At 43.0% G+C, this 22,861-nt stretch overlaps 1 protein-coding gene and 1 non-coding gene across 2 annotated transcripts; both read left to right on the top strand.

The window, feature by feature from the left end:
- The first annotated feature begins 4,436 nt into the window (after positions 1 to 4,436).
- TRNAR-CCG lies at positions 4,437 to 4,509 on the top strand. The gene has a single exon. It is a non-coding gene; the product is annotated as a tRNA-Arg (tRNA).
- Positions 4,510 to 16,550: 12,041 nt separating this feature from the next.
- LOC123444916 (40S ribosomal protein S2-3-like) lies at positions 16,551 to 18,417 on the top strand. The gene is made up of 2 exons (XM_045121802.1): positions 16,551 to 17,292; positions 18,073 to 18,417. The coding sequence occupies exons 1-2, from the start codon at positions 16,618 to 16,620 to the stop codon at positions 18,232 to 18,234; spliced, it is 837 nt and encodes a 278-aa protein (XP_044977737.1). The 5' UTR covers positions 16,551 to 16,617; the 3' UTR covers positions 18,235 to 18,417.
- Positions 18,418 to 22,861: the final 4,444 nt, after the last annotated feature.

Genomic DNA, 22,861 nt, shown 5'->3' with positions numbered 1-22,861 from the left:
GACGGACGCTGACGGTAATGTGACCGTTTATAAAGCTCGACTTGTGGCAAAGGGTTTTTCACAAGTTCCAGGAATTGACTACGATGAGACTTTCTCTCCTGTAGCGATGCTTAAGTCCGTCAGAATCATGTTAGCAATAGTTGCATTTTTCGATTATGAAATCTGGCAGATGGATGTCAAAACGGCGTTCCTTAACGGTTTCCTTAAGGAAGAGTTGTATATGATGCAACCCGAAGGTTTTGTCGATCCTAAAAATGCTGACAAAGTGTGCAAACTCCAGCGATCCATTTATGGACTGGTGCAAGCATCTCGGAGTTGGAACAAACGCTTTGATGAGGTGATCAAAGCATTTGGGTTTATACAAGTGGTTGGAGAATCTTGTATTTACAAGAAAGTGAGTGGGAGCTCTGTGGCGTTTCTAATATTATATGTGGATGACATATTACTGATTGGAAACAACGTAGAGCTTTTGGAGAGCATAAAAGGTTACTTAAATAAAAGTTTCTCTATGAAGGACCTAGGAGAAGCTGCTTACATTCTAGGCATTAAGATCTATAGGGATAGATCAAAACGCCTGATAGGACTTTCACAAAGCACATACCTTGATAAAGTTTTGAAGAGGTTCAAAATGGAACAGTCCAAGAAAGGGTTCTTGCCGGTGTTACAAGGTACGAGATTGAGTAAGACTCAGTGCCCAGCAACTGATGAAGATAGAGAGCATATGCGCTCCGTCCCCTATGCTTCAGCCATAGGTTCTATCATGTATGCGATGCTGTGCACTAGACCGGATGTTAGCCTGGCCATAAGTATGGCAGGCAGGTTCCAGAGTAATCCAGGAGTGGATCACTGGACGGCGGTCAAGAATATCCTGAAGTACCTGAAAAGGACTAAGGAGATGTTTCTCGTGTATGGAGGTGACGAAGAGCTCGCCGTAAAAGGTTACGTCGATGCAAGCTTTGACACAGATCCGGACGACTCTAAGTCACAAACCGGATACGTATTTATTCTTAACGGGGGTGCAGTAAGCTGGTGCAGTTTCAAGCAAAGCGTCGTAGCAGATTCTACATGTGAAGCAGAGTACATGGCTGCCTCGGAGGCGGCTAAGGAAGGTGTCTGGATGAAGCAGTTCATGACGGATCTTGGAGTGGTGCCAAGTGCACTGGATCCAATAACCTTGTTCTGTGACAACACTGGTGCCATTGCCTTAGCAAAGGAACCAAGGTTTCACAAGAAGACCAGACACATCAAACGACGCTTCAACCTCATCCACGACTACGTCGAGGAGGAGGACGTAAATATATGCAAGGTGCACACGGATCTGAATGTAGCAGACCCGCTGACTAAACCTCTTCCACGGCCAAAACATGATCGACACCAGAACTGTATGGGTGTTAGATTTATTACAATGTAATTCACATGGTGATGTGAGGGCTAGATTATTGACTCTAGTGCAAGTGGGAGACTGTTGGAATTATGCCCTAGAGGCAATAATAAATGTATAGTTATTATTATAATTCCTGTATCAAGATAATAGTTTATTATCCATGCTATAATTGTATTGAATGAAGACTCATTTACATGTGTGGATACATAGACAAAACACCATCCCTAGCATGCCTCTAGTTGGCTAGCCAGTTGATCGATGATAGTCAGTGTCTTCTGATTATGAACAAGGTGTTGTTGCTTGATAACTGGATCACGTCATTGGGAGAATCACGTGATGGACTAGACCCAAACTAATAGACGTAGCATGTTGATCGTGTCATTTTGTTGCTACTGTTTTCTGCGTGTCAAGTATTTATTCCTATGACCATGAGATCATATAACTCACTGACACCGGAGGAATGCTTTGTGTGTATCAAACGTCGCAACGTAACTGGGTGACTATAAAGATGCTCTACAGGTATCTCCGAAGGTGTTAGTTGAGTTAGTATGGATCAAGACTGGGATTTGTCACTCCGTGTGACGGAGAGGTATATCGGGGCCCACTCGGTAATACAACATCACACACAAGCCTTGCAAGCAATGTAACTTAGTGTAAGTTGCGGGATCTTGTATTACGGAACGAGTAAAGAGACTTGCCGGTAAACGAGATTGAAATAGGTATGCGGATACTGACGATCGAATCTCGGGCAAGTAACATACCGAAGGACAAAGGGAATGACATACGGGATTATACGAATCCTTGGCACTGAGGTTCAAACGATAAGATCTTCGTAGAATATGTAGGATCCAATATGGGCATCCAGGTCCCGCTATTGGATATTGACCGAGGAGTCTCTCGGGTCATGTCTACATAGTTCTCGAACCCGCAGGGTCTGCACACTTAAGGTTCGACGTTGTTTTATGCGTATTTGAGTTATATGGTTGGTTACCGAATGTTGTTCGGAGTCCCGGATGAGACCACGGACGTCACGAGGGTTTCCGGAATGGTCCGGAAACGAAGATTGATATATAGGATGACCCCATTTGGTTACCGGAAGGTTTTCGTGCATTACCGGAAAAGTTTCGGGCTCATCGGTAGTGTACCGGGAGTGCCGGGAGGGGTGCCGGGGACCATCGAGAGGGGTGTCACGCCCCAAGGGGTCTCATGGGCTATGGGAAGAGATAAACCAGCCCCTAGTGGGCTGGAATAAGTTCCCACTAAGGCCCATAAGGTTTGAGAAGGAAAAAACACAAGGTGGAAAGAGTTTCCAAGTGGGAAGGTGGAATCCTACTCCAAGTAGGATTGGAGTAGGACTCCTCCACCTCCAATTTCGGCCAAACCTTGAGGGTTTGAGGCTGCCTCTTCCCTCCCCCTCCCTCCTATATATACTAAGGTATTAGGGCTGATTTGAGACGACTTTCTCACGGCTGCCCGACCACATACCTCCATAGTTTTTCCTCTAGATCGCGTTTCTGCGGAGCTCGGGCGGAGCCCTGCTGAGACAAGATCATCACCAACCTCCGGAGCGCCGTCACGCTGCCGGAGAACTCTTCTACCTCTCCGTCTCTCTTGCTGGATCAAGAAGGCCGAGATCATCGTCGAGCTGTACGTGTGCTGAACGCGGAGGTGCCGTCCGTTCGGTACTAGATCGTGGGACTGATCGCGGGATTGTTCGCGGGGCGGATCGAGGGACGTGAGGACGTTCCACTACATCAACCGCGTTCTCTAACGCTTCTGCTGTACGATCTACAAGGGTACGTAGATCACTCATCCCCTCTCGTAGATGGACATCACTATGATAGGTCTTCGTGCGCGTAGGAAAATTTTTGTTTCCCATGCGACGTTCCCCGACAGTATGTAGGGTATTACTCTTCGGAGGCCCGAAACCGGGTAAATCCCCGTGCGACCTCCGCTCTGAGGCTTCCAGCTACTCTAGAACCCATACTGAGGGATCCAACATTTTTCTGCACCGTTGCAAAGATTGCGATGAAGAATGGTGGTGTTAGAACATAAAAGGAAGAGTTGATTGCGTTTGTGGAGGTGAAGAGGGCATTGGCGACTGAACGAAAGGATGAGGAGATGATTTTTTTTCTCTTTGAGATGAAGACGATGGAGGAGAAGAATTGGAAGGCAAAGGTAACGATAAATGACACAGATGTGGTAGCCGAAAAAAAGACTTGGGATTGAGGAGAAAAGGCTTGCCTTGGAGGCTAGGGAGAAACGGGAGAATTTCCAATTTAGCAAAGGCTTGCCTTGCACAGTGGGGAGAAAAGGGAGAATTTGCAATTGAGCAAAGACTTGCCATGAGGGCAGGAGAGAAAGGAAGAATTTGCAATTGAGCAAAGGCTTGCAATGGCAGCCGAGGAATGTGATATCATGTGGATGGATCCTAACAAGCTCGACAATAAGGCAAGACAATAATGAGCGTTAACTCATGGGAAGATCTTGGCCAAGTTTGATGGTTGCAACAATGGTGGCGACGACATGGTGGTGTCGACTATGACAGCGCAAGTGCGTCAGATCCATATGAACTACGATGTCTTTCGGTTCACCACATATATTTTTAAGGAACTTTTTCATTCGGTGTCATTTGGCACAAATTATGGTTATGATTAGTTTTTCAATAGGACCAACAAACTTTATTTATGCGTGTGGTTGAGTTATGATGTTTGAATTTGTCTATGTTTGTTTCAAATTGTGATGGATTTGTTTCAATTTTGAGCAAACATTTGAAAGAATTGGCAAAAAAATCAAGGGGTTGTGTTTCTAGGTCTCTAGTGCTTTTATCTCCTAGACGAACTATTAACTAATCCATTGAAGACTTTATAGTAAAACATGAAAGAATAACAATACAATTTTCTACGATAAAGAACAAACTAAGACCCCCTATTATACTCATAATTCGAGTATAATTCCTTTGTTGCAGTGGTATTACTGAGTTTCAGCTGGGAGTACTAAGTCTGCTATGAAGTTGCTGTCATATAACCTTCTAGTGTTGTTCTGCCAATATGACCGCGTGGCCTAATGGATAAGGCGCTCGCCTCCGGAGCGGGAGATTCTGGGTTCGAGTCCCAGCGTGGTCGTCTTTTTTCGTGTTCCGTTGTTGATTCTACTTTTTATTACGGGCTTGTCAAACAGAAATGCAGTAATTTATATTTATTCTTCTAATTTAAGCTATGTAGTTCACTACAAATCTTGTAATTTAAATTATGGGCTTCACTCCGAATTTTTCTGAATCATATGAAATTGCTAGGAGCGCTACAACCTTATTTCGCTATGTTATATTCTCTCTCTATCCAAATAATTATAAAAAAAAATTGAACTAGACAACTACAATTATTTAGATACAGAGGAAGTAGTATATGATGAAACTTCATCTCTCGCATTACAAAAACGAGCATTCATACTAGGGACCGCTAAAGTGGAATTTGAAAAGGCGCTGAAGCTAAACTTGCATTCATACTTCCTCCTATTTAAATTACGTGTCGCAGAAATGAATGTATCTGAAATTAAAATACATCTTAACACATTAATTTATATTTATTCTTCTAATTTAAGCTATGTAGTTCACTACAAATCTTGTAATTTAAATTATGGGCTTCACTCCGAATTTTTCTGAATCATATGAAATTGCTAGGAGCGCTACAACCTTATTTCGCTATGTTATATTCTCTCTCTATCCAAATAATTATAAAAAAAAATTGAACTAGACAACTACAATTATTTAGATACAGAGGAAGTAGTATATGATGAAACTTCATCTCTCGCATTACAAAAACGAGCATTCATACTAGGGACCGCTAAAGTGGAATTTGAAAAGGCGCTGAAGCTAAACTTGCATTCATACTTCCTCCTATTTAAATTACCTGTCGCAGAAATGAATGTATCTGAAATTAAAATACATCTTAACACATTAATTTTCACTACAAGTAATTTTGGACGGAGGAAGTACATCACAAGGTACAAGTTACACCCGCGCTGGGTGAAACCTCTTGGATTTTGCTGTTGTACATCGGAAGGTGATACCACAAAATTCAGAATCATCTCCAGAGAAAAATAGTTCAGACAAACATACTCTGTGCAACTGCTGTTTTGCGGATCAAGCAGCTGACGTTAACCACACACAAAAAACGTACGTATTTGTCGGCCAGCGTCGGATTTGAGGTGCCTGAATCGATTCGTGGCTTGTGACCCATGCAGCGCCTTTAGATCAGAACATACCTTAGACCCCCCTGCGACGTTGAAGATATTCGATGTTGAGTTAAACCAGGTCACCTGTACCAATTTTAAAGTACCTCATTACTTTCAAATTTAGCCTTGTTGACAAATCTTTCTAGCGATCCTTTTATATTCAGATTTCTTCGGAAAGGATTACTCATGAAGAAGCACAAACCTTAGTCTACAGCTTGTGGTTTTGCATTTGAATCTCACAACTGGCTCAAAAGGTCTGCAGAGAAGTTAACTTCATTCTCTTCCATAGCTCTCTGGGCCAAAGATTAATCATATTGACATCCTCTAAGATCATGAGTGCACCTGCGCTGAACCCAAAATATAAGGGCACACTTTCTTATCTTGGTTTCTTTAATCCACCAGAACACCAAGCCAGAGTCCAAGCAGATAGCCTGAATGCTGAGATACCTACTGACTCAGCTAAAAAAGGAACGAGCAAAAGATTGATTCTCCTTCCTTAACTGACCAAACCATTCAGAAATCTGTCTCACTTGCAGAACACATGGACCTGATAATGGTCCAGCCTGGTTAGAAACTGTTTTATCAAATGTCAACGGAAAGAGACTGAGCAGTGCACCAATGGCAGAAAACTGAACAGCCGTGCTCCTTGATCTTGTAAAACTCGTTCCTGTTAGCACTGCCAACTTGTTCCTCAGCTCAACTACTGATTCTGTCTCATAACCAACATCGTTAACAAAGAACATGCAAAACAGTAATCAAGCAATTGTAAAATATGTCACCGAAAAGTGAAAACAACTCCAGAAGATAATGTCCTAGCACTAAATCGATTAACAGAAGTTGGAACAATATGTATGCAATGAACATGCGCAAAAGCATATTCAGAATTAAAAGAAGAGGGGGAAAGAGATCATCACCCTTACAAGGCCTAAAGCAAAAAAGCATGTCTAAGGCTAAGAGATTATTTCACCACTAATAGACTCATTTAAAAGAACAAATAATCAATGCAGACTACCAGTCATATCAAAAGAGCTGGTCTAGCTTTGATAATGAAGACTGTAAGTCAAGAACAGATTGTATCGCCAATTTCATGCTTAAAAGAATGGGAGAAAAGTAATGAAGGGCCTCCGAGTGTGAAGAATTCTTGTGACAGTGTCTCAACTCTCAACTTAATCACGTGAGAGAAAGTTCCCAAGGATGTCACTCGACATTAGATTCTAATCTTTACACCATCACATATATCGGAATAGGGTCTCGCGTCGCTCCCCTTGCGGGCGACACGTGAGGTCTCAACCGTTTCCGCCTAGACCTCACCCAGCGCTCACCTCCCCCTTCACCATTGTCGATGGTCGGCGTCATGCAAAACCCGTGCGTGCGATGGCGGCGGAGGAGGGCCTCTCCTTCCTCTCCGGATCCGCGGGTGGTGACGGAGTTGTACATTAGGGGTAGTCCTACGAACCTACATCCCTAGGCTTACCTAAGACCCTACATGGACGTTAGTGTTCCAAAAGCCACCGGTGCAGTCGTGACCTTACTCGAGCAAGCGTGTCTTCACTCGGCTTGTACAAGCTCACTCGGATCATCCCGTATCAGTTGGATGCACCCCAACACTCGGACTACCACAAGGCGTTGGCGATGAAGGGACTACAACGGCTATAGACTTAAAGTATCACATGAAGTGCAGTGAAGACATGTGTTACCAGCAACGCTGAAGTTTGAGCTGTCGTTACCGGTAACTTCCGTAGTTATTAGCATTAACTTGCCCTTGTAATGAGGCTCGGCCGGTCGTGACGCCCTCTATATAAGGCACTCCCAAGCTCCTCACCAAGGGTTCAGCATCCTATATTATCACATACCCCATAAGCAAACATCAGCCTCGGGGCTCGAGACGTAGGGTTGTTACCACTCTCGAGTAGGGGCCAAACTCGTACATCCGAGTGTATCCATTGCGCCCTAGCTAGGCTTCGCCCCACATCCGTACCCCTGGTATTATTGTGACGATCATTTCGACGGCACTTGGCGCCCACCTTGGGCTGCGTGTTTAGCAAATCTGACGCAGTTGGAGTTTTAACTTTTTCATCATCATGATGACACTCGGCGAAGAGATCCTCTTCGGTTCCCTCAGTTTTGTCATCGACGACTCAGCATGGCTGCACGACGCACCGCTGGACACCGACGCCCTTCCCGCTCGAGGTACGTCGCATTTCAGCACGGTTGCGCATGGATTCCTGATCCGGCAACCATCGGTGTCGTACCACTTGGTGCCCCCACGCACCGTTGTAGTCCGTCGCAAGCGTTGAGGGCGCTTGCGACTGCACCGTTAGATCAAGCATGTGGTGGCCCACTAGGCCATCACGACAGGTGGCTATGATCAATTCAGATGAGCCCACCGTCAACCTCTTCCCGTCAACGAGCGACGAGTCACTCGGCGATTCCGACTGCGAAAGCAGCAAAGACGTCGCGGAGGTCCTGATGACCGATACGACGAGGGGAGGAGCCCCTGGATTCGCCACGGAGAACTCTCTCGAATGCGATGACGGGGAGTATCGTCACGGTGACGGCAGTCATCACATCCCGCAGCCGCTCACGGAGCAGGAGCGGGAGGGACTTCGGCGAAGGAGCGAACAAGCTCTTCGCACCCCCATCACCGGGAACGCCCCGGAGGAGATAGCGTTGGAAAACACGCGTAAAGCCACTCTGGCCGAGCGTGAACGTCTCGAGCGGCTCCAGCAGTCACTCAACGCTCGGGCCGCGAGAGACCAGCCGAGTTCCAGTCGCAACCATCGGCAGTTGTTTTCGAACGACCTACAACGCCACGTTGAGGTGATGTGAACACCTTTGCTGAACAGGGCCGCCGCCACTCGGATTGTTGGTTCCATTCAGCCGAGTGAGTCCACGAACGGAGAAGGCATTCGACAGATACATGCATTGCTGAAGACTGCCTTGCAGCAAAACTCCACAGTGTGGCAATCGTGACACCATATCCATATCAGGTCCGTCCAGGCGGACACGGTGTAGTCGGCTCATAGCCCGCATGTGCCCGGAAGACGTCAAAGACCTGCTCCTATTCTGAGAGGCCCACACGAGGATCGAAGACATGATCATTGATTTCGTAGCAAAACACCTCCTCCGATGAGTGGCTCACTCGGACATTGAGCCCACGGCCGCAGGCCAAGCTCCAATCGGTCGGGGTTTGATCGTGCAATCTCGGACGTTAGCTAGACGAATGCTTATGACAACAAACATTCTCATGCAACGGCACTAGAAGAATGCTGATAGCACTCCCCAGTAATGAAACTAGAAGAATGTTGTTGATGGCCCACCATCGCGTGGGTTCGCAGCAGTCTTCGAGGGTAGAGTATTCGACCCAAATTTGTTGGTACGCCAGGCAGGAGGTGAGAGAATACTCTCGAGTATTAGCATCTGAATTTGTCAGATTCAACCACACCTGAAAGATTAGTATCTGCAAGCACAGTAGTAACAGAAAAGTAATATGATAACAACGGTGTCAGAAACGATCTGTTGACGGTAGACTATTCCTAACGATTGTATCAATGGCGCCTCCGTTGCCGCGTTGACGGAAGTTGTCAGTTCCCGTCAACGGTCAGCAAATCAACAGTGTAGCAGGTAGCAGCAGTGTAACGAGCAATAGAGTGGCAAGGAACAACAGTAGTGACATCAGTAGAAAGTAGCAACATGCAGTAGCAAGCGACGTAGTAGCAACAGTAGCAGCAGAGCAAGACAAGTAACAGCAATAGCAACAGTAGTAGCAGCAGCAGCAGAGCAAGACAAGTAACAGCAGTAGGACAAACTCGTAGGCAGTGGGTCGGTGATTTGTTTGGATGATATTCATCATGCAACAGCTATAACACGGAGAGATAAGTGGCTAGCTCCCGTTCGTCAATGTGATGTAGGCCTGCATTCCGTGTGTCGTTTCATACATGCTTAGGGAAAAAACTTGCATGACATCTATTGTCCATCCATCCCGTGGCAGCGGGGTCCAAAAGAAAACTACGGGATATTAAGGTTCTCCTTTTAATAAAGAACAGGACCAACGCATTAGCACTTGGTGAACACATGAACTCCTCAAACTATGGTCATCACCGGGAGTGGTTCCGGTTATTGTCACTCCGGGGTTGCCGGATCATAACACATAGTAGGTAACTACAACTTGCAAGATCGGATCTAAAACACACATATATTGGTGACAACATAATAATTTCAGATCTGAAATCATGGCACTCGGACCCTAGTGACAAGCATTAAGCATGGCAAAGTAGTAGCAACATCAATCTCATAACATAGTGGATACTAGGGATCAATCCCCATCAAAACTAACTCGATTACATGATAGATCTCATCCTACTCATCACCGCCCAGCGAGCCTACGAATAGATTACTCACGAACGGCGAAGAGCTTCATGGAATTGGAGAGGGAAGAAGGTTGATGATGACGATTGCGACGATTTCCCCTCTCCGGATCCCAAGACGGACTCCAGATCTGCCCTCCAGATGAAGAACAGGAGGTGGCGGCGCCTCCGTATCGAAAACGCGACGAAAACTTCTCTTTTTATTTTTTCTCGGACGAAAGGCAACTTGTAGAGCTGGAGTTGGGGGCGGCAGGTGCCTGTGGGCCCCACAAGCCTGCCCACCGCCACTAGGGGGGTGGTGGCGGAGCAGGAGCTTGTGGCCCACTGGCCCACCCCCTGAGGTGGAACTTGGCGCAGATATTTTTGATATTTTCCAAAACTGCTCCCCGTAAATTTTCAGGACGTTTGGAGAACTTTGATTTTTGCACAAAAATAACACCAAGGCAATTTTGCTGAAAACAGCGTCAGTCCAGGTTAGTTCCATTCAAATCATGCAAATTAGAGTCCAAAACAAGGGCAAAAGAGTTTGAAAAGGTAGATACGATGGAGACGTATCAGGGTTGACGGCAACCGGGCTCCTCAGTTCAGCACGACCGGGCCCTGTACAGGGGTTATGGGGATGACGACAACCGGGCTCCTCAGTTCAGCGCGAGGTCCATAATCACACAAAACATGGTTGACCAATCGCGAGCAGGCAGTGGAGTATCTCGCCTCGAGTACTTTGGGCGGCACATCCGTGAAGCAGAGATCCCCTCCAATTACCGATTGGCCACGGGGATCGGCAAGTTCAACAGTGAGTCCAAACAGGAGACCTGGCTCGAAGATTATTGAGTGGCCGTGCAGATTGGCGGTGGCGATGACTTCATCGTGATGAAGCATACGCCCGTCATGCTAGAGGGATCGGGAAGGGAATGGCTCAAACAGATTCCCTCCAGCAGTATCCACAGCTGGGGGGATGTGGTTCGAGTGTTTGTCAAAACATTCGAGGGCACCTACAAGCGCCCAGGTGACCTAACAGAGCAACATCGGTGTGTCTAGAAGAGCAACGAGACTCTCCGAGAGTACATCCAGTGATGGACCACGTTGCACAACACGGTGGAGAACATCAGCGAGCATCAGGTCGTGTGCGCTTTCAAAGCAGCCACTCGGTACCGGGAGCTCATCCTCAAGTTTGGCCGATCGAGGGATCTGTCCCTCAGTGAGGGCAATGGAAATCACCAATCGGTACGCAAATGGCAAAGAAGAAGACCGCCTGAGCAGCGGCAAAGGCCGAGCCATCGAAGCCCCTCAGTCGGGCAATGCCGGGAAAAAACAAAAGCAAAAGGGCGACCCATCGAGCAAATCCGAAGTACCTGTTGTCCCAGGGCAAAGCCAAAACAAGCCCAAGAAAAAGAAGAATAAAGATTGGGCCGACAAAAAGTAGGTCGAGTCCAAGAGCCACCTTATGGACCAACCATGTCCATTTCATGCCAGGAAGGACGACGAGGGGGGATCATCACCGCCAAACACACGGCTCGAGACCGTCGCCTGCTCCGGCAGGAGATGAGCGGAGAACCCTTCGGGGATAAACGCGATGAGGACGATGAGAAGGCTACCCATGGGTACCCGAACATCGAGAAAGTCCTTGTGATTTTCGCCGATGTCGAGACTAAGAGCCAATTGAAAGTCATCAATCGAGAGTTAAACATGGCAGCTCCGGCTGTCACGAAGTACTTGATTGGGCAAAGACGCCCGTCACGTTCGATTAGTCGCGCCACACGGCCAACATTGCCCCCCCATAGGGAGGAAAGCATTCGTCTTCGATCCAGCCGTCAACGGGGTCCGACTGCGGAAGGTCCTCATGAAAGGCGGGAGCGGCACCAACATCATTTACGTCGACACGCTCAGGGCCATGGACATTCCGTTGTCCCACTTGAGCAAGAGTAACATGCTATTCCATGGGGTCAACCCCGGGAAGAAGGCCGAATCACTCGGTCATATCAGCATGAATATTGTATTTGGAGGTGAAAAGAATTACAGGATGGAAAGACTGACCTTTGAGGTGGTCGACTTCCGAAGGCCCGTCCATGTTATGTGTATCATAAACTTAAGATGCCAGGGCCAGAAGGCGTGATTACGATAACTCACAATCGAAAGATCGATGAAGAATGCCACCAGCACGACTCTAGGATCGCCAACGAGCAAGTCCCTGCAGCGGAACTCAAAAGGTACAAGAAGGCGGTGGACCCTGTTGACTTGCTCACATCCAAACGGCCAACTACTAAGTCCGCCTTTCAGTCGACCGGTGAGACAAAGCACGTTCACATCCACCCTACTGTGCTGACTTGAAAACACGAACATTTAATAAAAAAAGAACATTTTTTTGCATATGTGAACAAATTTTGAAACTATGAACAAAATTAGAACATGGCATTATTTGAATTTTGCAAACATTTCTGAATTATGGAACAAAATTTTAAAACAAGAACATTTTTTGAAAGGAGAAAACTTTTTCAAATACGAGAACAGTTTTAAAAATCAATATTATTTTATTTCTTGTGAACAAAAAATAATAAAAGGGATTTTTTTTAATTTTCGGACTTTTTTTGAAATCTGAAAAACTAGAAACAAAAAATCAGAAGAAAAAGGAATTAGGAAAAAAAATGAAAAAAAGAAATAAGTAAATAAAAAAGAAAAAGGAAAAGGGTAAGAGATACAAAACAACTTTGAAATACAAGACAATTTTTGAAAAATCATGCAGTTTTTTGAATACTAGACCAATTTTTGAAACACAAACGCTTTTGAAAATATGAACACATGTTGAAAGCAACATCATTTTAATATAAATTATGAACAAAATTTTGAACACGACAACATTGTTTTAAGTTCAAGACAAAAATTAGAAAATGCCAAAGGAAAGGAATAGAAAAGGGGAAAAAAGAAAGAAAAAAACGAAAACAAGAATATTTTATAAAAATCCCTAACATTTTTTTGAAAATACTCAACATTTGTTAAATTACGAATATTTTTTTGAAAATGAAAATATTTAAATTTTAGAATATTTTTATAAAAGCAATAACGTTTTTTGAATTTCAAAACAACTTTCAAACATGAATTTAATTAAAGTAAAATAATATAATCTTGAAAAAAAGGGGAAAAGAAGAAGGAGAAAAAGGAGAAAAAAAGAAACAAAAACAAAAAAGGGAAAACCGGTCGAGGGAATGTCGTAGAAGGTTCCCGAAACCGATGATAATCGAAACTCAGGCAGCCCAAATCGTCTCGAGGATGTGCGGAGTTTCATCAATTCGGCCGCAAAATGCGGCAAATAGTTTTTTTCGGTGAGGAGGAGATCTCGGCTAAGAAGAAGCTGGGTGCGAGGTTTTTTTTGGAGTGGTAAACCAACCTTTATTAATTAGATGAACGATTTACACGGATAACAAAAGGGTCATGGGGTGAACCGAGCCACATGTGGCGTCCGTCATCTAAACTAGAAGCAAATTTAGCTAAATTATGAGCATGAACATTCCTCTCACGGACTTAGAAAACAAACTCGCATTTGGTAAAATTATGAGCAGCTAGTCCTATCTCCTTGATGATGGCATTGTATATTTCCTTTGTGTGGGACATGATTTCTTTGACTACCGCTTCACAATCACATGCAATAACAACTTGATCCAAGGACAAATCAAGCGCTAGTGATAGAGGCGAGGGTGTCCCGATCTTTCGATGAGATGGTGGCTATCGATTTGGTGGACACGACTTTGACGATCCGACTATAAACGTCCACTACGTTACGCCTTAGCAATCGCTAAACCAACTCCAAGAGGTTATTGACCACGCCGGAGCACGATCAACATGACCACGAAGGTCTTTTCCTGCAAGCAATTGAAAAACAAGCAAGAATATGATAAAAACAATATGAATATTACGAATATATATGAAGTATTGATATGGATGGGGATCCGAAAGCGGTCTTGGTATGGTTGTTGGACAAAAACGAAGTACACGAAATTGCAATGGCTAACTTTTAACTAAACAAATGACAACCAAAAAGCTACTAGGTTGATCTACTTATATAAGAGTAAGGGGTGGCGGCCAAGGAGGTGGGAGGACGTACGAAGGCAGCCTAAAACTAGCCTATGTCGTACAAGGCCTATGGTCCCAAGTGGAGGTGATGCAACATCTTTGGACTTATAGTTTGACTCGGATTCTGATGCAACGTCAGATTGTTTCGTTAATATCTCCATGACCCGGACGAATTTTAAGGTGATTCCAATTGGGCTGTACATAAAATCTACTTTCCAACAAAAAAGAACCTCCCAATTTGGCGTGTGTATGAAAAAGTTGTTGACGTTTTGAGACACGTATGTTTGTGCAGTCCGAATCTGAGTCCAGAACGTGAGAGACTTGGATTTTAACTTCTCTTGGGCTAAAAGTGATGTGAGAGAACTTCTTGAAAATCACATAATCATTTCCGATGATGTGAGGGTACTTTTTGAACAACACTTAATCATTTCTTCTTTCTTTATCTTCATACGTGGTTCGTGCAAGCGTCCGACAATTCTGTATTTAGGCATGGAGTAAAAAATAGGTGAAGTATTTTTGTTCCGGGTAACATAATTAAATTATTGCATGATTATTATAAAAAATCACCTCACAAATATGCAAATGTAATTTTTTTTTGTTGTATCCAAGGTAGCCATGTCCTCATCAACTAGGGCCATAGCTTCTCGGCATGAAAGTCCTTCAAGAGTTGGTGTATCCGTAACACCACAGAAAACCATTGCTAAAGTACCAAAAAAAAGTCATGTATGATCACGACAAATAGTTGCCGCTGCACCTTTACTGCCATTCTTGGAGAGTCCCCTATCAACCTGAATCTTGGATACTTCATGGGCTGGGGCTACCCACCGTGTCGTCTGAATCCTATAGGTGCGTGAAGTTGACTAAATTCCTGCTTTCTCCTTATCCTTTATGCTTGCTAGTTTTGTAATATAGCTGGTTATGGAAGAATTTGTTGCATGGGGGCTCTATAGGATACCTTTGTGGATAGCCTTGTGGTGCACACACCAAATAGCCCACGGAGTAACCAACATCTTTGTCAAGCTAGCATGAGGCAAATACTCAAAAGGTAACCAACATCTTGGTCAAGCTAGCATGAGGCAAATCCTCAAAAGGTACAAACAACCACTGTTTTGCTCTCGACTCTGTAGCGGCCTGGATATAGTCAACAATATCTTCATCTTCCAAAGCCCATACGCATCGTGCGATCGAGCATTATAAGCGAATGTCTCCATGTGTCTTGCATCCCTCACAGCTGAGACTTGTCATTGTTCGCCATGTGTTTATTACGACAGACATCTTTGATGAGAATCGAGTGCCTGGCTAGTCGTCACAAGAAATTATGGATTTTGCTAGGTATTTGAACTAACCACACAAAAGTCCATGCCTTGTAATCGTAAGAAGAGGACGACCCCACATTGCCTTATAGCCAATCCTCTCATCACCTCTTAGTGTCAACTAACATGCGGTATGCCGATTTCACAATAAAGAGCCATTTTTCTCATAGTTCCATGCCCAATGATCATTTATCTATCCAGTGCAGATAGGAATGCTCAAAATAGTTGCCGAGTGTGCTGCTACAAAGGTTTGGTTCAAAACTTCTCTGTTCTAGGCAGCATTGTGGCTATCTATCAGCTCAGTAACCATCGAGGGCGGGTTGTGTGACAAGCACGCAATCGACCTCAGAGATCTAGTCTTTGGAATCCAATTATCCATCCATACATGTGTGGTTTCTTTGTCACCAACCCTTCTTATCCGACCGTGTTTCAAAACTTCTTTTCCCTCCATAATAGACCTCCATATATGCGACAACTTGTTTCCAAGCTCGGCTGAGAGGATCGATCCGTGCAGATAATATATTGCCTTCTGTAAGCGCGCACATAGTGAGTCTAGTTGTTGTAATAATCTCCAAGACTGTCTAGCCATGAGTACTAGGTTGAACAACTCAAAGTCTGAGAAACCGAGGCCTCCCATGTGTTTGGGTTGTGTCATGTCTCTCGAGGAAATCCACACTGGCTTACGTTTTCCTTCTTTATCCCCATCAAAACTGTATGGTCAACTTGTTTAGATTCTCACACAAGCCACCTGGTAGTTTGAAGCAAGACATCGAGAAAACCGAGACTGTTTGTGCTATTGATTTCATCAAAACCTCCTTGCGAGCCGACGATAAGCACTTCTCTATCCACCCCTTTACTTTACTCCATAATCTATCTTTCAAAATCTTGAATGCACCATCTTTTGATGTGCCTATGGCCGAGGGCATACCCTGATACTTGTCATTCAATGTCTCATTGGGCACATTCACAATGCTTTTGATCTCTTCGTTAGTGTTGGTAGGGTACGCTTACTTAGCTGGACGCGAGGTGATCCATTACCAATTGTTTTTTTTGTCCATCGGAAATTTTCTTCTAGGGCCCTTTCGGCCCACCTATCCAGCCCACTCAAGCCTTCCCGAAACCCTAACCACCCTCACGCTCTCTAAAAACCACCCCCTCTCCCTCCCCCGTCTCTCTCCCACCCCTTCACCGCCGCCGCCAGCCTCCAACCCCTCGATCTCCCTCCCAGCCCCCAACCCCTCACTCCCACCCAACCATGGCGGACCGCGGCGGCGAGCGTGGTGGAGACCGCGGAGGCGAGCGCGGCGGCTTTGGACGCGGCTTCGGGCGCGGCGGACGCGGGGACCGTGGCGGGCGCCGCGGCGGCCGCCGTGGCCCTCGCCAGGAGGAGGAGCACTGGGTGCCGGTCACGAAGCTTGGCCGCCTCGTCAAGGACGGCCGCTTCACCAAGATGGAGGAGCTGTACCTTCATTCGCTCCCCGTCAAGGAGCACCAGATCGTGGAGCAGCTCTGCCCGGGGCTCAAGGACGAGGTGATGAAGATCACCCCCGTGCAGAAGCAGACCCGCGCCGGCCAGCGGACCCGCTTCAAGGCGTTCGTCGTCGTCGGCGACAGCAACGGCCACGTCGGGCTCGGCGTCAAGTGCGCAAAGGAGGTGGCCACGGCCATCCGCGGCGCCATCATCCTCGCCAAGCTCTCCATCGTCCCCGTCAGGAGGGGCTACTGGGGGAACAAGATCGGCATGCCCCACACCGTGCCCTGCAAGGTCACCGGCAAGTGCGGCTCTGTCACCGTGCGTATGGTGCCCGCCCCGAGGGGTTCTGGAATCGTCGCCGCCCGGGTCCCCAAGAAGGTGCTCCAGTTCGCTGGTATTGATGATGTCTTCACTTCCTCGCGTGGATCCACCAAGACCCTTGGCAACTTCGTCAAGGTATGAACTTTCCCTGCCCTTTTCTTTTCATATTCTGCCTTGCTCCCACCATTGCTACTTTACTTTCAGTACATAATTGCTTGTATTATGTGTGCATATTGTAGAATGTTCATTTTAACTACGCCGAATCTTCTGTTCTGTTTTGGAAGTAATTGCTCTGTGCAGCTTGTGAACTACAGTACCCCTTATTATACTTGTTAGATATAAGCTTGCATACTATTGGAAGGGGCTTTGCTGATTTACACTTGATGCAGTTTCGTCTATGTCAATTGAGTAGTCTAGAAGCAATTCTTCTGGAAATTGTAGTGTGCTACCTTAGCCTAAGGTTGTCTATGTTTTGTGTGTCTGTCTGCTTTATACTCTTGTTCTAAAATTGGTTTATTGAAAATGTATTGCAACCTTTTTAAACAGTTCGGCTCATTTGTATAGATGCTGTTCATGTTTCCTAGTTGTTCATGTAATGCATTTTGGAGTTGCTGAATCCTGGCATGTGTTCTGATACATTTTGTGTTCATGTATTACAACTATTTAGACATTTCTGGTTGAGCATCAAACTAACAGGGTGATACTGGAGTATTACAACCATTTTATACATTTCTGGTTGAGCATCTAATCTCTTGTATGTTTATACTATGGGTGCCATGATCTGTTTTATTTCACACACAGTAGGTTCTTTTCATCTGTACAGATGATGATCTTGACTCCTGTCAGTCAGGTTGAATCTATTCTTGTTTGTGTTGACTAGTTGCCAACATGAGCTGATAACTCTTTTGTTTCCAGGCAACCTTCGACTGCCTGATGAAGACCTATGGATTCCTCACCCCTGACTTCTGGAGGGAGACGACCTTCACCAAGACTCCGTACCAGGAGTTCACCGACATCTTGGCGAAACCGACCAAGGCCCTGATCCATGATGTACCAGCCGAGAAGATAGAAGCTTAGGATGTCGGTGTAAAGGGTTTTTACTAGCTGGGAGCTGTCTAATGCACTTTGTTTTATTATAGTTATTATTAAGACTTTGAATCGTGCTGCCTCAGGATGCCTCTGTTTGCCGTCTAAGCTTTTGTTTGTGGAACTATGCTACTTTCTTTTATCGTCAAAATGGATGCTACATAATTATGGCAATTGCACTCTTATACTTCCAATGTCCCCTAATATAAGAGCGTTTTTAACACTATTATAGTGCCAAAAAAGCTCTTATGTTATGGGATGGAGGAAGTGGTTGTTTGGCTTCTATCTATGCTTTGTGTTCTTGATTGATGTTCTCCTTTGCCTCTTGGTCTGTTTTGTTGCTTACGAATGGCGTAGTTTGGCTGCTGTGATTTGTATGCTGAAGATTTCTTTCATCCTGTTCGACTTGTCCATCTTTAGGTGCACTATGAACTGCGCCTCCAGTTATCATAGCATAAATTTGAATCATCTCATGCTCAATCATACTCACTAATTTAAATCAAGTATATTAAAGTAACATGGAATAGAAGCTTGTGGTTGCAGCGTACATCACAAATACCGGAGACGATTTTGTAATTCTCGTGCCCAACACAACTTCTAATCCAAATACAGCAGTGGTCCTGCATAAAAACTAGGATGAATGTGAATAAGAACCACACAGTAGAAAGGGCCACATGAATCATAATGAATAATCAACACCATTTCCGTAATCTACATCTCTTGTATACACGAAGTTTATAAGGTTCAAACAATGCATGCAACTTAACAATCTACTCCCTCCGTTTCTAAATATAAGACCTTTTAGAGATTGCATTATGAACTACATTCGGATGTACATAGACATATTTTAAAGTATAGATTCACTCATTTTACTCCGTATATAGTCTTCTTATGGAATCTCTAAAAGGTCTTATATTTTGAAACGGAGGGAGTATGTTCTTAGTCATCAAACAATCTCAATGCATCTTATTTTTAACGAATTTAAGTAAAAGCTACACATACTCAATTATCATATAGTCTCATATAATTGCTAATACTTAAATCATATTTTTAAAACAAACAACATCCATCAAACATAGAGAAAGATAGGGGTTTAATGTTTCACCTCCCAACGTACTTATCATGAAGATAATTGTTAGCAATAATGAATCATGATCAAATATATCTGACTAGTGATATGTTTTTTGATCTTTCCCCACTACATGATGCTTGCCAACTACTCCTGTTTAGATAACTAAAATAGTAATCTAAACGCTCTTATATTAGTTTACGGAGGGAGTAATAGATTGAGGTTGGAATAAGAAGTTGACTTAACATGAAAAGTAAATAACATGAAAGTAAATAGATTTCCCTTCGCAGAGGGAAGCAGGGATTTGTAGAGGTGACAAAGCTCATTGCTTATTATAGAGATGAGTATATTTTGGGTGGTGTGCCTTTCCTCTCAATGTTACAACAAGGGGTTTTAGTATCTTCCATGCTAATCACATTATTGGTGGTTCCCAAACTGAATTAAATTTTACTCCCCTCAACCATTGAAACACTTTCCATGGCTACTCGTATCCACGGGTACCCTCCAAACAATTAACTTTTTAGGGGGATTCTTGTTTATTTATTATTGTATTATGCAGGACTAAGAATCCTTTTTACCAGCATCTCTCGTGCAATGATAAGTGAATAGACACTCATCATGAGAATAACCCGCTTAGCATGGAAGATATTGATCGCGCCGATCGCTCCATGAGTAGTACGAGCACACAAAACAGATGTTTATTTGATGGTTTTAGAGGTGACACATGCAAATTTACTTGAGATGGCAATGTGATACCATATGTAGGTAGGTACGTTGGACTCTCATGAAAGAAACTTGGCTCAATGATTTGGATGCACAAGTAGTATCTCTACTTAGAATGAAATTTTGGCTAACAAAAGGTTTTAAACCAACACCACATATTGGAGGACCCATAACAATATATCTTCTTGCAAATATACCCAAACATAATCATTATGTTGTCTTCCTTGTCCAACTTCAACAATTTGATCAAGGTTGAAAATAATTAATGGGTATTTACAATCATAAAACATGTCAAATATAATATATTTGTATGTAAAAGTTCTCTTTTTATACTAATCATTCATGAATTGCTTGTATGACCAATATTGTGATTGTCAAACTTCAATAGATTTTATTTTCTAAACCAGAAGTGAAACTACAACTAAGCATAAAACACATTGATAATTTCAGATTTATTATATTTCATTCATTCACAATTTACTCTCAAGATATAAGTGAAGCACAAGAGTAAACATCAAACTACTCTCGAAAGATATAAGTGAAGATCAATGAGTAGTCAAATAATTAGGTAACTATGTGAGGACTCTCTCAATAAAGATTTTCAGATTTGAGAATTTTATTCAAACAAAAAATTAAACAAAAATGCACTCCAAGAATAGCACATATCATGTGGACAGATAAAAAGTTAGGCTCAACATAGGCTAACCGATATTTGTTGACGAAGAGAGGTCAGATGCGTAGCATCCCCAAGTTTGATCTTGTGTATCTTGTTCAATCCTCTCATATTCCGGTTTTACCTAAGTCTTAGGAACTTCATCCACACAAAACATGAAAAGAACTCGTGAGATAGGTTAGTACACATAAGAATAAATCAACACTTCATGTACTGCCAAGACAAGTTGCGTAATAATTTTCAAACACTAGGTATTGTATAATATCATTTTCACAATTTATACCTACCAATATAAGCCATGAAAACTCTAGGATAAGTAGATAACAAAATTATGATAGCAATCTGTCCCAACGGGACATTTTGTAGTAGTCAATTTAAAAAGTGTACTTATGTAACTTTAAAATTATGAAAATTTAGAACATGATAAAGAATTTCTATGGAAGTACTGCTTAAAAATTTCATAAACTTTACATGTCTAGTAAAATATCATAATTCAAATACTACAACAAAAGTTTTTGTTTTTTTACATCACACATCACACATGCAATTCATGCATTTTAAAGGAAAATTCTTGGTACTTTTTATTGAAAACATGACTATAAATAACATCAAGAAAATACTAACAAAAAAATGATGCTCCAAGCAAGACACATATTATGTGACGAATAAATATAGCTCCAAGTAAGATATACATATAGTATTGAAGACGAAAGAGGGGATGCCTTCCGGGGCATCCCCAAGCTTAGATGGTTGAGTCTTCCTTGGATATTACCTTGGGGTTGCCTTTGGAATCCCCAAGCTTAGGGTCTTTCCACTCCTTATTCTTCTCATATCAATATCTCATCCAAAACTTAAAAACTTCAATCACAGAAAACTTAACGAAACTTCGTGAGATGAGTTAGTGTAATAAAAATATATCATTCACTTAGGTACCGCCAAGACAAGATTCATAATTGTTCTCACATAATGCATACTGTATTCTATCATTAACATAATTTATATCACTAAATATAAGCTATTGAAACATTAAAACAAGCAAACTATGAATGCAAAACATAATCTGTCAAAAACAGAACAATTTGTAAAGATCCGAACTTAGGAAATACTTCCCTATCTCTGAAAATTCTGAAAAATAGGAAAGATGTAGAATTTCCATAGAACAACTGTCTAGAAAATTTAGAATTTTTTGACTCTCCAATAAAATCACATAATTCATATGTTGGGCGCTAAAGTTTCTGTTTTTGGACATAATCAAATCAACAACTATCTACACATCCCAAAGGATTTACTTGGCACATTATTAAAGTAGAAGACACAAAACATACTTACTACAGTAGCTTAATCATGTGAACACAAAAAACAGTAAGTATAAATGTTGGGTTGTCTCCCAACAAGCGCTTTTCTTTGATGCCTTTTAGCTAGGCATGATGATTTCAATGATACTTACATAAAATATAGTAATTGAAACATGCAAGAGAGCATCATAAATCACATGAAAACCACATTTAAGTCTAATCCACTTCCTATGCATAGGGATTTTGCAAGCAAACAATTTATTGTAGCAAGAATCAACTTGCATAGGAAGCCAAAACAAGCATGACTTTAAAACTTTGAACACATAGGGAGGAAGCTTGATATTATTGCAATTCCTACAAGCATATGTTGCTCCCTCATAATAATTTTCAGTACCGTCATGAAGTAATTCAACAATACAACTATCACATAAAGCATTATTTTCATGATCCGCAAACATAGAATTTTTATTACTCTCCACACAAGCAGATTTCTTCTCATTCATAAAAGTGGGAGCAAACTCAACAAAATAACTATCATGAGATACTTGATTGACATAACCAAATTGAACATTAAAATTACGATGACAAGTTTCATGGTTACTATCAATATTTATAGCATACATGTCATCACCGTAATCATCATTAATAGCAACTTTGTTGTCATAGTCAATTGAAACCTCTTCCTAAATAGTGGACTCATCACTAAATAAAGTGATGACCTCTCTAAATCCACTTTCATCATTATTACAATAAGATTCAACACCCTCCAAAATAGTGGGACATTAGTACCTAGAGCTGTCACTGTTCCAAATCCACTCTCATCAATATAATCATCATAAATAGGAGGTATGCTATCAT

This window comes from Hordeum vulgare, chromosome 3H, assembly GCF_904849725.1.
Source record: "Hordeum vulgare subsp. vulgare chromosome 3H, MorexV3_pseudomolecules_assembly, whole genome shotgun sequence".
Lineage (NCBI taxonomy): Eukaryota > Viridiplantae > Streptophyta > Magnoliopsida > Poales > Poaceae > Hordeum > Hordeum vulgare.
This window is presented reverse-complemented; position numbering and strand designations above follow the sequence as displayed.

What these genes read in the sequence shown, in the direction of transcription:
- LOC123444916 (XM_045121802.1), top strand. Translation starts at nt 16,618, where the DNA reads ATGGCGGACCGCGGCGGCGAGCGTGGTGGAGACCGCGGAGGCGAGCGC. An exon ending in CCCTTGGCAACTTCGTCAAG is followed by an intron (nt 17,293 to 18,072) that starts GTATGAACTTTC and finishes TTTTGTTTCCAG; the next exon opens with GCAACCTTCGACTGCCTGAT.